This window comes from Acanthisitta chloris, unplaced genomic scaffold (genome assembly GCF_000695815.1).
Source record: "Acanthisitta chloris isolate BGI_N310 unplaced genomic scaffold, ASM69581v1 scaffold11666, whole genome shotgun sequence".
NCBI classification, from domain to species: Eukaryota; Metazoa; Chordata; class Aves; order Passeriformes; family Acanthisittidae; genus Acanthisitta; species Acanthisitta chloris.
In genome coordinates, this window is record NW_008677628.1 from 14,875 (window position 1) to 30,302 (window position 15,428).

A 15,428-nucleotide genomic window follows, 5' to 3' on the forward strand; every position below is an offset into this window, starting at 1 on the left:
ACTGCAGTCTGCAGGATGGCTGCGAAACTACAACAGAGAAGCCCATACACCAGGCACACCAAACACAGGTAGGCTGTTGTCCAAAGATTGGTGGCTTAGTGGTAACATCACCACAGGAGTTAGGAGGAGAGATTGGCATCCCTCTATGCCAGTGAGGCTACCTGGTTTTAGCATGCAGTTTGTTTAGGGTACAAAAGTCTGCCTGCATTGGTCAAGCAGACATCCCTGGGGAACGAGCACACTCAATACTGTTTTTCCCAGATCTGAGCATGTCATCTTTGAAAGTAATCCAGAGGAATTAGCAGGAAAAGCTGAGGCGCTGTCTTCATTTGCATGGTTGGAGACAATGACTCCTTTTCTTAAGAACTTTGCCCCACTTTTCAGATAAAGGCTGTTGTAGTTGCAAACTTAAATACTCAGCTAGGACTAGGTAATATTTTCAAATACATCCAATTCCTTACTAAAATATCTGGCTTTAATTAACACAAAACTATTCATAATGTTGAACAGGACTTCCCTACTGTTCATAAAATAGTAGTACACACAATGACCAAAAATTGATACTAGTGTCAAATTCAATGAAAATGTTGCTACTCCATACAAAGCAGAGCAGCATCAGTGAGACAGATGCAGGCAGCTGCTTTCCAAATACTATCAGAGTGGCTAAAAAAGTATCTTAATATTTGGTAGTATAGGCTCAAATTTCTTCAGGTAGAAGTGGTTATTAAAGACCTCTCCAACCCGTAAGGGTCTTTTTCACATACAATGCCTTAACTCTGGTTCTTCAGGTGAGAGATAGAATATGGAATGAAAACAATACATCACCATTTCAGTATTTCACTTAGAATGATTAAAGTCAATGGATTTACGTGTTTATATTAATGCAAATTTTTCTTTACTCCTTTCAGCCTAAGAAAAGAAATATCTATTCATAACATACGCTGATCCATTTCATTAGCAAAAGCCAGGATAGCTGCACTTTCAGCAAAAGCCTGATTGATACAATTCAAATTGATTAGTGCAGCCTTTGTGACTATGTCAAGAAATTACAATTATTATGGTGAATAAATTAGTACAAGCACTCTATTGTGAAAGTACATATAATAGACCTTTCTAGTGGTAGGCAGTACTAGCCTACAGACATAGCACTGAGGCACATTGTGGATTTAAAATGTAGGTGCATACTCAGAAATGTAAACTTCTTGGAAGTAAATTTGGAAGTTCTATAAGTAATTCTTACATCCTTTTTAAAAGACAACATACACATGCTACATAGTTCTACAATTACTAAGCCCCCATACTGAAGACTAAAAATAATAAAAAGTCTTTACTCTTCACTGCTTTTCGATTTAAAAAATCCCTTAATTTTCAACAGGTATTATTCACATTCTCTGCAAATTTGCTCCCTTTGCATATCAAGGCCTGAAAGTTAGCACTGACTTAAGCCTTCACTGAAACACAGAACTGCTCACAACCATGCTGGGGACATCCTACCAGAAGAGGGAAGCCAGTGCAGAATATACAAGAATAAAACATAGTAAAACACGACAGTGAAACAAAACAACTGTGATTTGCAGCACCAGAGCAACAACATGTCACGTTATTCAGCCGTAAGAGGATAAACAACAGCGTTGCCAACACAGTTTAAACATGTATGTATTGAGGGGCTTCAACTGGCACAACCATACCACCTACAGATTACACTTTTCACTCCCCTAAATTATACCAGCAAAAGCTTGATGTGCATCACAGCTGTCAAGATGTATTTAATTTCACATGTGAGCAGTCCTGGTGAAGAAATTACTTGTATGCAAAACACTGAGCATAAACAAAAGCCTTCATGAAAAATGAAGACTTTAGAATGTAACTGTATTTTGTTTCTTATTTCATTCAATTTGTATTAGACCTGAATTATTATTTTTAAAACCTCTTGGACTCTCTGAATCACTCTAGTATTTTCTCATTCTGATTTTTCTTGTGTAGAATTAGAGACCAAATATAACAATTGCATTTAAAAATATGAATACAAAAAATACATGCAAGGGATTCACAAGCTTTTATTTCCTCTCAGAAATAAAAAATTTGCTCTTTACACAAAACAAAACCAACAAAACCCACCAACCACCCATCTAGAAAAGAAAAAATGGCAATTTTTACAGCTTTAATATAAAATGCTATAAAAGATACATGATTTTAATCACTATTTAATTTTTTTTCTGCAGTGTGTGCAGTGATTCCACAAATAGGTTACATACAAAGCAGTACAGAATCTGTCCTGGAAAGCAGAAACTATAATAAAAAGATCCTAATCCAAATTAGTGCTGCTGCACCTGCTGCTATGTAAACAACACAGAAAGGAATAAATTCTGACTGTAAACAATGGTGAAACTGATCTCCTAATAAAGCACAGTTGCCTATCCCTAACTGCAAAGGGCAGACACCAACAAACTTAATCAGGACTGCAAGATTACAGTGCAGGCTTTGTTGAATTCATCACAGTAACAGTGAAACAGAAGCAAACAAATGGGCACATATTCTGGCTTTGAAACTACCTATTAAAACTGTCAGTTCTCATCTTAATTAAGCATAATAAATCAAACCAGCTACAAAGCAGAGTCTCATGTTGCCGGAATCTGCAAGAACCTGTTTTTCAGAGAAATTGTATTACAGTAGTTGAAGTTCTGGCTTGAAATTCTTATAAAAAGCATTTTGTATGGCTAACAAAATGTTTTCCACACTGTTTTGCTCTCCACAATCTTAGGACTTCTTTTCAATTACAAAAGTCTAAAATGTTCAATAGGTACCATCTTTTCTACTGCGACACTCTGCATTGGCAATTATGAAGTGAAAATAACAGCAGAAGCAAGTGATTTTCAGATCTTACCTTTCCAAACTCTTAATCCATACTTTGAAAGTCTGATATATTTAAGACAAGCCATCTATTAATTTTCCTCCTTTTAAGGTTACCTACCAATTATATTACTTTGCAACTAGCCTCTACACATATATATGCTAAGAACAAGAAAGCTACAGAAATAAAATAAACACAATACTTATAATAACCATACCTAGTAATAAGAACCGCATTATCATGGTGGGCAATCCCATTTTCTGGAATGGTGTTTCCATCACTTTGGTGGGAGAGAATGGATTTCTGCCACTTACAGAAGCTATCGAGGGACTTGTCTGCATGGTGGTTTATCTCCAAGTTTGGCTGCAATACAACATGCATACCAGAAATGTTCCAAACAAATTACTAAGGTCAGTTGTTAAGCCTTTTGAAAACTAAAATGGGACTATAATTAGAAGCAGTGGTTTCTAGGAATAAAGTCTTCTTGCCAAATTTTATCTCTGTAAAATCTGACCCCAAGTTCAGCTGTGTATTACTGAACCAGCATTCTTTCTGCTCCAACTTTAATAATCATTATGTCAATACAAACAAAAGAATAAAGAACAAAAAAAAAGAAAAAATCAAAATACAGATCTAAAATAAAACTGACATCCCCGAAAGTGCAATAACATTCACCTGAAGTAAGAACAGATATCTCTGAGGTGATACACGAGGAATATTCCTTTGAACTGCTTCATCTTGATTAAAGTAGTGAAAAATTACGTGATAGGCAGCCATTTCAAGCAATAATTAAATGAACTCTGTATTACACAGTAATATAACCTGTACTTCAGAGGTATAAAGCTTAGTGCAACGGGTCTTACCTGATCTTCAGTGAGGACAATCAAACGTGTCACTATAATATTCACAACGTTTCCTAGACTGGAATCACGATAAAGTTTGGCAACCTGACCTCCAGAAAATAAGAAAAGGCACAAAGTCAGACAAGAAACACTACTTGCTTCCTGAATGGTCAAAAATTAACCCAATTTCCACACTCAATCCAATTCCATAATGTTAATTATCACTGTCACCTAAATACGAGGGGTTTATTGAGCAAAAAATGATGATTCAGTAAAACAAAAAACAACTTCAAGTCACACTTTTTAACCAAAACTCTTTATAATTCATCCAGCACAAGGAGCATTTAAACACTTGACATCAGCTGTATTATCTGAATGCAATTATTTGAATCCAGAAATAAAGACAACCATTTAAAAGTGATCACAGCATACTTCTTGACAGGAACAATACTGCATTTTCCCCATAATGCTAAGATCTTCAATATTTCAACCATTAATTCCTGCAAGCTGATACATACATTAAAGCATTATTCATGGCAATAAATACTTCACAGTTTCTTGATCATTTCAGAACATGCACTTTGATACGAACGCAGAGAAGGATGAAACTTACAATATTCATTACACTCAAAATGTAGTGCTCAATGTCTTTGCGACCATGGTATCCCACCATCATTTTGTCTGCTACCACCAGCGTCTCCACAAATCGTTCAAGGCTTACAGATCTCTTCTGCCGACTATGACTACTTAGTGTATCATTGACTGGAAGTGAAGTTGGAAAAGCAGATGCATCATTCATCCACCAACGTTTACTGCTTCTTGTGAGGTCTTCTAGGAACCAAAACAATTAAACACTTCAGAGGGGTCACTAGTAAAACTCATTCAGATGCAGCTGGTTTATGCTGAGATTGCCATCTTCAAGGTTCTAGAGAGAAGTGTTTCTTGAGGCAAAGAAAAGTTAAACTTATTTAATTTTTAAATTATTTTTAATTAACTTATGCAAGGGAAAGCCAACTTTGAGTTCCAATATCCTCAACTCTCCTTAAGTCGAATTAGGATGATAATTCATCAGTCTTCTCTTATCTGATACTGCAAGTTTATGTTAATACTAAAGATAAGCTATAATTAGCCACAAGCATACTTCAGAGTTCCAAGAATAAGAACAAGACAGCTACAATATTTGGAAAAAAATCCAAACATACTAGAAACAAAAAATTCAAAACTAATGTAAAAATTATAGAAATTTACTAAGAAATTTAGCACACTGATAAGGCACCAAAAAAGCTTTTATCCTCCTGTGAAAGTCTGTAATTGTTAGGCAGTTATGCTTACATGCCTAATAGTTTTCAGGCCAAAGATATCCATTTTCTCTTCAGAAACCTATCAGATTATGTTTTACCTACTTTGTGAATTAACTACAATGGGAAGTTTTAAATAATTCTGACCTGGGATAATTCCTGTAGTTATGGCAACATTCATTTTAGTTATCAAATATGTTGATTCTTGTATTTCTTTCACGTAAATATATAGAAAAGATGCTTCTTGTATGGAAGAGATTATTAAGAATTCAAAGAGCTGTAATTATCAGCAAAAACAAACACTACAAACTTACTTTGAACTTGAATTGCTGTCCTCAGGACAAAATTGAACCCATCCTTACCTGAAAACTGAGGGGGGTTCGTGTGTATTAAATATCCCTTTTCCACAATGGCCAACACAGGTCTCAAATTAAAGTTTGGCAAAGTATATTATTAGTTTGGTTTTAAGCTATTCTTGCAGTTACAGATGAGTACAAAGAGGTTAACGGTTAGATACATTTATAATTTCTGAACAGGACTGCTCAAGAGAGCAGTTCCTGAGACGTATCCTTACCTCTACTGAGACAGCTAAGTAGCTAAGTTCAGCTAAGGATGAGCTGAGATAGAACCAGTAGCTCCCGTGAAAAATCAGTGCTTTATGCAATTTAACTAAGCACATTGTTTTCAAAGAGCAATAACTATGCCACAAAGAATGCACATTCAGGTCAAAACCAGGAAAATAAAGCTTCAGCATGCCCACTGTTACAGTGTTTCATAATTTCTGAGGCCACAGCATTGGCTTTGAAAGGTGCATTTTTTAGAAAAAGTCAAAAAAATGAAAATAAACCTGCTAGTTGAAAAAGTGCCAGTAACAGAACTGTCCTCGTTCTGCCAAGGGTAGAATCCATTCTAGAAAAAAAAACCTGTATCAAGTACTAAAGCCTATTGTGGATTCCACAATGGCAACTAAGCTTTTTTCTGCTTTTCACCTCTACTGGATAAAAAAATCAAATTTGCTTCAATTGTTCAGAGATTTTCACCTTGCTTAAGCAGTGACTTAGGAATGTCTGGAATTCTATCTGACAGCTTCTGTACTAAATTTTTTTAAAATTCACTCTTCATTTTCGAACAATAAATGCTGATGTTTCTGATGCTCTTGGAGTGCTAGAAGTATTTTAGAAATGCAACACTGCTTCCACATTATTTCATAATTTTTCACTCAAAGATGCAAATCTATTCTAAGCATTTGAAGACTGATGAGCTCATGCAGAAAACCTTCAGAGGGAGAAAAAAAAGATTATTTTGGACTCATCTTGATAGTATCTTTCAAACAAAGGTCTCAAAGGACTTCACAAAAACAAACATTTCTCATTTTCTTATCAGATGAGAAGCTTGGGCTTCAGCTGGTCTCAAAGTAATGGGAAAGCTAGAAACAATCCTGAGTACTCAGATTTGCACTCCAGGATCTATCAGCGCTATTTTTCTCTAAAAACACTAAATAATGCTGACTACATTTTCTTTTAAAAGCTAAAACATATCAATAAAGATCTGCGATACAGCTAACAAAAAGTTATGCAGCAAGTTATGTCATTTTCCCACCACAGTCAAAAAAGTAAAACACTTGATCAACATGAAATGTAGTCAAAGAGAAGTCAAAAAAAGTAAAAATAGAAAGGAAAAACAAGGCGAAATAAAACCACAGAAAAACACTGTAATTAACCCAAAAATAATTACCACAAAAGTAGGGAATTAGATTTTAAACTGTAACTGGAAAGAATTCCAAACCCATGTAGACATGGAGCTCACAATTATGGTACCCAAGTTTTCCTAAGTCAGTCTTCTAAAGATATTGGGTGGGCATGAAGGTGGAGATAAAGAAGCACAGCCAGAGAAAAAGATCTCAAAATGCAATTGCAAACTACTAATGCAAGATGAAACTGGGTGAATATTTTGAAGCAAAACATTATGCTGCTTTTCTGACTATTTTAACACTACTATTTCATGCATCTTTTCATTTCAGTGCTTTTATTTCATTTTAGAATACACCAACTGTGAAGTCTGACACAAGTGAAACCACTACCTACAGCAGGATACAGGAGAGTTATCCCTAAATAATCTGCCACTCTGCAGCTTTCATAGGTCAACCTTTGTTGTTTCTCAATCCTATCCAAACACTGCATTCTGCAAGTGGTGGCCTCAAACCCATTAAAACAATTGGAATTTGGCAGTGGGCAACTTCTTACCAAGGCCTTAAAGATTTCAGCTGTACTTAATAAAACACAGTTACCTTGGTGACAATACATACATGAAACACAAACAATATTTTTTTAGTTTTTAAACATTCTAATGTCTAACTGCTTAAAATCTTTAGGTTATGAAAATCTATCCCATGTTCTTATCTGAATCTCCTTTGCTTCTCCAATTCTTTTAGCTACCATAATTCTACTATCTACAATGAATAAATTCATCACTTACTCATTCCAATCAATTATGATCATCCTTGACCAAATTCTGTACCCTAATTTCTATCAGATATTCTAATTTTTCTCGGAAGGGTCAGAAACGACACTCCCCTTGTCTCTATAAACACTTCAAAATCCTGACTGCTTCCCTGATAGAGAACAGGTACAAGATAAATTTAGGTCTAGGTTACAGTAGAGGAAACTTGACAGACAGTGAATAGTGGCACAGCTACTCAAGCAAATTCCTCACAGAACATAATATTGGCAAAACTGTTCTGAAGGTAAAGCTAAAAATCAGCCTCCAGACAAAACAAATTATATACTGCCAAAAGGCAGTTACAGGTTTGTTACAACTGCATTTTACAACACAAAATTGGACTGTTCAAAACTTCCAAAACCAGTCAAATGCCATGAAGATCTCTGCAGACCTGGCTTTAATCCTAGGGGCTGAAAGCTGTGATACTGAAAATTAATATTTGACTTTACTTTTTAGATATTTTATTTTTTTGATATATGGGGATGCTTTGGATGCCATGTCCCTTTGGGGTAAAGCTGCAACAGTGCTTAGAAAATGAGTTTAGAAGGTTTTGGTAACCATGAGGATAAAAGAGCATGTCATCTGGAAAAGTAAGACCCTGTAGTCTTGGCAGAGGGCAAATTTTTTTACACATTTTCATGGAGTGAAGGGAGTATACAGAACGACAGGAAAAGTAGAAACTGAGATGAACTAGCATCATAGGAGGCTCAGGCTTGTCAAAAACAGTGCTTTAGCATTTCAATAATTAAGGAGTTTGGTTTATGAAAGATGTGAAAACACAGAAGCACACAGGAGCTTCCAAGAACAAAGACATCATCAAATATGCAAAGGAATAAATGCTAAATATTACACCATGTCTTACAAAAAAGCGTGCAAGAAGCATAGCTCTGATCAACCTATGATCCATGTGACAGATACCACCAGAATAACTAAACACAGCCTGACTAAACTAGATGCCACTGCTTCGTGACTTGGAGGAGAATGACTTCTAAGCATTAGTCTAGCTGATAAGTTCTGACAGAGGTCAATATTCTTTGTTTCTTCAAGCATATAATAGCGGTAAAAATTGCATCATCCTACATCTCAGAATCCTTCCACTTATTTCAAGAGGCCTAAGTGACAGCTCCCCCTACAAAATGAACATATATTAGCACCCTCATTTTACAATCAGTTCGCAGGCAGTAACAGTTAGGAGACCTGTTTTGCAATATTAGAAACACATCGATTGACTAATGCTTTCAAACTAAAACAGAAGTTACATACATGAAGTCTGACACTCCGTAAACACAATTAACTGAAACACTCAGAAAAAAAACCCTGTCTCCAAGAATGGGCCTTTGTAGACAATCTGTACTGTAAGCTTAGACAGCTCATGGCAGTAAATGTTATGAACATCAAAAGAGGTTGAAATAAGTTACATCAATGAACGGTGATATTACTTTATTTTGAGATTAGTATTTGTCAGCCTGCCCTGTGCACTGAATCTCACTGAATACAACTGTCCAGAACTGAAATTTTAAGAACAAGCTATTTCTGAAATATAAACAAATGACAAGGTTAGAAGTTTTTCTAGTATGTTTAAAACCCATTACTTTTGTGCTCTAAAGCAACTTGTCAGATTTACTCCATGCTGTCTTCAAGAAGTTAGTTTTCAGCTTCAGTTTAAGCTAGTGAAAATCATGTCAGAGTACTTGAAAAGTGTATCTGTAGAAGTCAAAACTTCTTTACAAAGAAAATATCGCTCTATCAAAAACTATATAATCCTTTCTATAAGGCACATGTGGATCACATACTTGACTATTATGGAATAATGTTAACCCACTGAACCAAAAACCAGTACCAAAACATCACAAACCTCCATAAACAAGAAAGATGTGGACTCAGATTACTAATCACAATGATAACATATTTATTGCCTATCAAGTTTCTTCAGATGAGATGGAACACCTACTGAACATTGAGCTGTAACACAGTCACTCAATCATGCTTTCCAGTTAGGGAATGAAGTACATTTACAGTACATTCTGAGGAAGCCTGTGCTCTTTACTACCACTGTACACAACACAAAACAAGACTTACTCCCAGTGTCTCAGTTTCTGAAAGACACTATACTCTCAATCTGAATCTGAAAAAAGCAAAAAAAAAGAGCAAAACTACTTTCCAAGAGCATCACCCAAAAGGAGGATTCCCACTGCTACATTCTCCAATGCGTCTTACGTGTGAACAAAGCAAGGGCTTAAAGTACATTTTAAGTCATAATTGTTTAAGTAATTACACTCATATTCATTTACCTGAGACTCCACAGTGACTGTGATCATAGAGGTGTTGCTGGTGCATGGTAGATTTTTTGTATATAACATGAGGATGACCATTCTCATAGCTATAGTTACTAGAATCTTCTGTTATGTTCCTTAAGGGCTCAATAAAATACTCGTCATCTTCTGTAGCAATGACTCCATGCTTAAAGAAGAAAATAAGAAAATGAAAACTTAAAAAAGGCAATATAAAACTCCCATTAAAAAGCTTCACTTTCAAAAAACATTTTGCTGTCACCTATCTCTGTGAAGAAATCCACAGCTATAAGTCAACACAGAAAATAAGGCATGGCACAGCTCTTCTCCATCGACTCTTTGTTAGGAACTGCAGTGATAGAACAACAGGGAATGGGTATAAATTCAAAGAGGGAAAATTTAGATAACATATTAGGAAGAGGTTTTTCCCTGTGAGGGTGGTGAGACACTGGCACAGGTTGCCCAGGGAGGCTGTGGCTGCCCCAACCCTGGCAGTGTTCACAGCCAGGTTGGATGAAGCCTTGAGCAGCCTGCTCTGGTGGGAGGGGTTGGAACTAGATGATGAAGATCATTGAGGTCCATTTCAACCTCCTAACATTCTATGACTCTATGATTTTATTACATTAGTGTGAGCAAGAGTAGAAGTCTATAAACAGCAACAATGAGAAAAATATTTAATTATCCCCGTCCTATTTCTGGAGTTCTTTCACATCATTTTTGGTGGATGTAGTAAGAAAGCAAGAGATATTCTCAGTATAGGACAAATAATCTCTTCACAGAGATGTTCCAAAACTACATGATTCATATCCATTAAAAGTGATGCCAAGCCAAAATGGCCTTGCTCTATGATGCCACACCACTAGATGCTTAAAGCCAAACACTCCATCAAAGAAAAATGGCATGAAGGATTAATTTTAGAACACATATTCAAAGAAACCATTCACTATTTTATATCCAGATACTTAATGCCAAAACTGAGCTAGTTAATAAAAATCAAATTATTTATATTAACTCAGGATACACTGTCTACAAAGCATTTATTCCTTAAAAGGTCTTGCCACAAATCTAGCAAATACAAGCTGCTGCAGGCTGCGCACTAAACCTCATTCTCCATAACAAATGAACATTTTTTCCCCTCATACTGCAGTGCAGAACTGTAGATATTCTATTCTCATAACTTTCACATTTGTGAACTCAGCTTCTTCCAAACAGGAAGCGGTTTATGGAAGAAAGGGGAGATTTCAGGCCAACTATGCAATTTCCTGAACCTTTAGCAATTAAAACTGAACTTTAGCTGAAAATCCAGGGTTTAGATCCTTTCAGATACAGAAATATTGGGGAATAAGCCCTGACAGACTTCTACACCTTTATGTGCTAAATAAGAAACTCTGATGTCCATACCTTTAAAATTCTGAATATATGAACTTTCTACACATAATTAAAGAGCTGTTCATTAGATAGAAGCCTGGAAGAAGCAACTTCTCCATTCATACCACACCTTGATGAATAACAAATTTCTACCACACCTTTGATCTGTAAAACAAGTACTATGCATGAGTCTTCAAGACATTATTCCCCTCCAATGAGATCTCTATGATCAGCCACAAGACCACTTGTTCTGTATCTGTTCTAAATATCATAAAGCTGTTTCTAAGATCAGAGCTTGCCTTTGTAGTCTTGGTCAAAGCTCTTGTCCTGCTACTGTTTTGTACATCAACTCCCTGCTGCTCTTCACTCCTGAAACAAGTAACAACATAAAACTTACAAAATAAAATATCCTGTGTAAGACATCAGAAAGAACAGCGTTTTCCAAGTAGAACTCTATTATAAATTTGGAAAATATATGTATGAACAGACTGCAGCTTTCAGTTACACATTCCTTACATAGTGACTGTAAGAGTAAGTGTTCCTCTTAAAGGCATTTTTCATTAGAAACTCCGTTATTTACTCAAAAAGGTAACATCAGAGTTTGTATTCACCTGGAAGATACCAGTTTCAAATTCCTCTCCATAATGTCTTCTTGTTACTTGAAGTCTAAGATTTTACTAGAAAATAAATCATTTACTGGTATACTGCTGCTTAAATAGTATTGAAAATATAAACCAAATAGCAACTGGGCTTGCCAGATGTGCAGAAAGAACCTTGACAGTCTGGACTGCATCCAGTCTGGATGTCAGACATCTGGGTTCAAGCGAATCCTGAGCCACTATAAGCTCTGGTATTATGTTCCCACAGGAAGAGAGTCCTGCAGAGTGGTCCTGGCCAACACCACCAGACTGTCTGCTTCATGCCAAGCCTGAGGAGACAGAGGTACCATCCAACCTGTGGCACTGTTTCTGAAACAAGGGAGGGTCTTAACCTAAATCTGATTGCTCCAGAGCATGCATCCTTCATGTCTGTACCCAAGTCCAGACAGGTTAACTAGTCTAAGCATGAATGAGATCATTATATCAGATACTGAAACTGATAATTGTGAGCAATAAGATTACCTCAGTGGGACTAAGTAAATTCAGATAACATAAACACTTAATTGCAGCATTAATTCTCTATTTTGCAGAAGCAAGTATGCAAAAGCTATTACGAATGTCAGCAAACTATGATGACAGTTCCTTCAGGTACCAGCAGTGAAAACTGTTAGGAGAGTATCACTATTTTTTCCTATGCCTAATTGATATCTGATCTCATCTGCCCACTATGGAGGTATAAGAAAAGAACTATTTCAAAAACATTCAGTTGAGGAACTGCAAATAAACTTTAAGGCAGACATACCACCAGGTAGTGAAAACATCTATGTGCTCAGTTGCTGTAGCTACACAAGTGATCGGGTAAACACTGATAACAACCTGGACATCTCCCTCACATAAGCCTGGCATATGTATACCACTTCAAGCCTAACATGAATTTTTCTTGCAGACAAACATGAATTTTTCTTGCAGACAAAACTGTTCTTCCAACGCTAAACTGACGCAAGTGGCTTTGTTGAATCACAGCAACTGATTTTTAAGAAGCGCTCTGAATTCTGGACATAAAATGCACCAATGTCAGTGACAGCCAGCATGTATTCCGAGTATTGAAAACTCATGTGGCTAAAGATACTTCCACTGCTTATGCATTTAGCAATGTCTGGTTAATAAATAGTGAGAATTATACTGTTATATCCAAACCAACATTCTAAACACCAGTTTTGGCTTATAATCCACTATTTGAGAAACCAAATTTCCATTGAAAAAAGGATAATGAAATTATGCCCTTTTAAAGCACCAAAAGGAATAAATTTTCACTTTCTTTTTTAATTTTGCTATTGCATTTTAACAGTTCGTAAATTAAACTTCTGCTCCGAAGCACCAGATATATCAAGACATAAGAAGCAGCAGAAAAGGTTTTGACAAAACACCATGAATTTAAGAAACAAGCCGAATGCACCAAGTAGGTTACTACAAGGAACATTCCCAAGATTATTATCTAAAACAGATTGTTTGAGGTCCTGTGTTATCCAATCCCACTACAGACTGCCAACTCATGCTAACATATATAAGGTCTGGTTCCAGCAGCTTGACATGCTCAGACAAATCTGTGAATCCACATGGAGTTCCCCTGAATCTGTGAAGAGGAATCTTTTTCTGTCAGGCTGTCCAGCTGGGGCATTAACCTCCTTCAGACAGGGGAGGTCTGTCAGTGGCAGAAGCAAACCAAATTTTGGAGGACAAGTAAGTGCCTTTTCCACAGTGCACTACTGTTTCACAATTTTTCCATGCCTTGAACCTTTCTGGATGTTATGTTTTATCCATTTTTTAATTTAAAGTAGGAGTAATGGAAACTTCTGAAAACATGTTAAGTGTTGTTCAGTATGTCAACAGCTGGCTATACACTTCAGTGTGGATTTATGACTGAGGAAAAAGATTGCAGTAGCCTACTGTGTTCTCAAAGATGAAAAAAAAATAGCTACCTGGCCTGAGACAGCACATCATGGAATCTAACAAGACATCTTAAAACTAGGACAGAGACAGCTTATATATAATTTTCTGAGTACTAAGTCCTGCAAAACATGAGTACCAAAGAGAGCACTAAAGACACTGACCTAGAACACTAAATCCTTTCAATCTTTATACATTATTTTATAAATGAGATATTATTCAATGTACAATTCAAAAATACCATAGTATATACAATTTATAATATATAAAATTAGATACATTCTTTATTGTACTATCAGCTTTTAAATGAGCTAACTTAAGAAAAATGTGAGCAATTTATATATGTATGTATTTAGGAACATGTGAAACAAACATGAAGTCTTCCAGTGAAAGAATTCCTCCTTTGACCAAGTAAGGTTATGCTTTTAAGCTACAGTAGCCTACCTGTGCCTTCTTTATCATTTCTGTTTGGACGGAGACAACTATGCTACCCAGCACAAATGTTATGCAGTGCATGGAACTTCACAAGCCATGGAAATAGTGGGCCTTGTACATCAAACATTTACTTGGGACCACAGTAGCCTCAAAATATTTCCCACTACTGATGTTTTCAGCTCAAAATAACAAAATCCGCTACTGTGGAAAACTTATTCGAGCACTCAGAGCTTAAGAGCTTTGACACCTGGCAGAGGACAAAGGTGGGTCAGAATGAAGAAAGTTTGGTTTCTGCTTGGTTCCACTACTGTGAGCTCCAAAACTTCTTTTTCATAGAGAATTGCTCCTATCAGAATCAGTCATTCCCTTGAGGTGAAGTTCTCTTTTCAGCCAGTCTACCACCATTCCTTCTCTTCTCTACTTCAGTGTGACATACTTGGCTGAAGCAATGCCTCTGTCTTGTTGCCTTGTACCCAATATCCAAAGGCCCTGAAATGCTGCTCATTGCAGGCTCTTTCATGATACAGCCAAACCTGCAATCCTTCCACAAATGTAGCATCTACTAAAGTAAATACGAGTTCGGAAGCCAGCAAGCCTGCCGGACGAGACCTTCAATTTCCTCACATGCCTGCTCACTGGATTATAGAGCTTTCCTCATAACTTCAGACAATTTATAGCATAATCAGGGCCCAGCAGATGGAAACTGCTGGACTGAAACTTCAGTAAGTAGCAGCCTGTAATTCTGGGGCACTTGGTGATGAGAAATATAGAGGGAGAGGCTGAAACAAGAAACAGAAGAAAATGAACCAACTGCTTGTCACTTTCATTATAATGAAACTGTGAGAAAGCCCTCCTTACACACCTCAGATACAAGTGTTCTTCAAGGTCACACAACATGTGATAATTAAATCATGTTCTCATTTGACCAATCTAGATAACTAAACAGAGTAATTCAAAGTATTTAATAAGGGGAAGAAATTTGACTCATTTGTCAACAGTGAAGCCTAAAAGGGCAACTGAAGTAAAATGGAGTTTTGCTTGTGAGCAACACTCACTGTTACAGATTACTACTTGTTTTAGATCAAAATTAAAATGACTGGCTTTGATACAAATGTTACACAAGGACTAATAGAATGTGACTGGCAGCCACAATCAAACTGGAAAATGCTATGAATGCCTTAAGCACAACACAATCTGAACTAATTCTAAAACAAGTAATATTGTCTTCAATATTCACTGCCAATTGCTTTATTAAACGTGTTCTAACCAGCAGCTGTATGTATAACAAAATATTTGTC

At 36.4% G+C, this 15,428-nt stretch overlaps 1 protein-coding gene across 1 annotated transcript in view; it reads right to left on the minus strand.

Moving 5' to 3' along the window:
* Positions 1-3,068: 3,068 nt before the first annotated feature.
* The window catches only part of LOC103804003 (A disintegrin and metalloproteinase with thrombospondin motifs 6-like), a gene marked incomplete at its 3' end in the record, with an annotated part of 16,981 nt that continues 4,621 nt past the window's right edge, over positions 3,069-15,428 (minus strand). Inside the window, exons 3-6 of the mRNA XM_009076589.1 lie at positions 9,782-9,950; positions 4,307-4,521; positions 3,715-3,798; positions 3,069-3,214 (exon numbers count right to left, since the gene is read on the minus strand). Coding sequence (XP_009074837.1) covers positions 3,069-3,214; positions 3,715-3,798; positions 4,307-4,521; positions 9,782-9,950 — 614 coding nt within the window. The remainder of the gene's footprint in view (positions 3,215-3,714; positions 3,799-4,306; positions 4,522-9,781; positions 9,951-15,428) is intronic.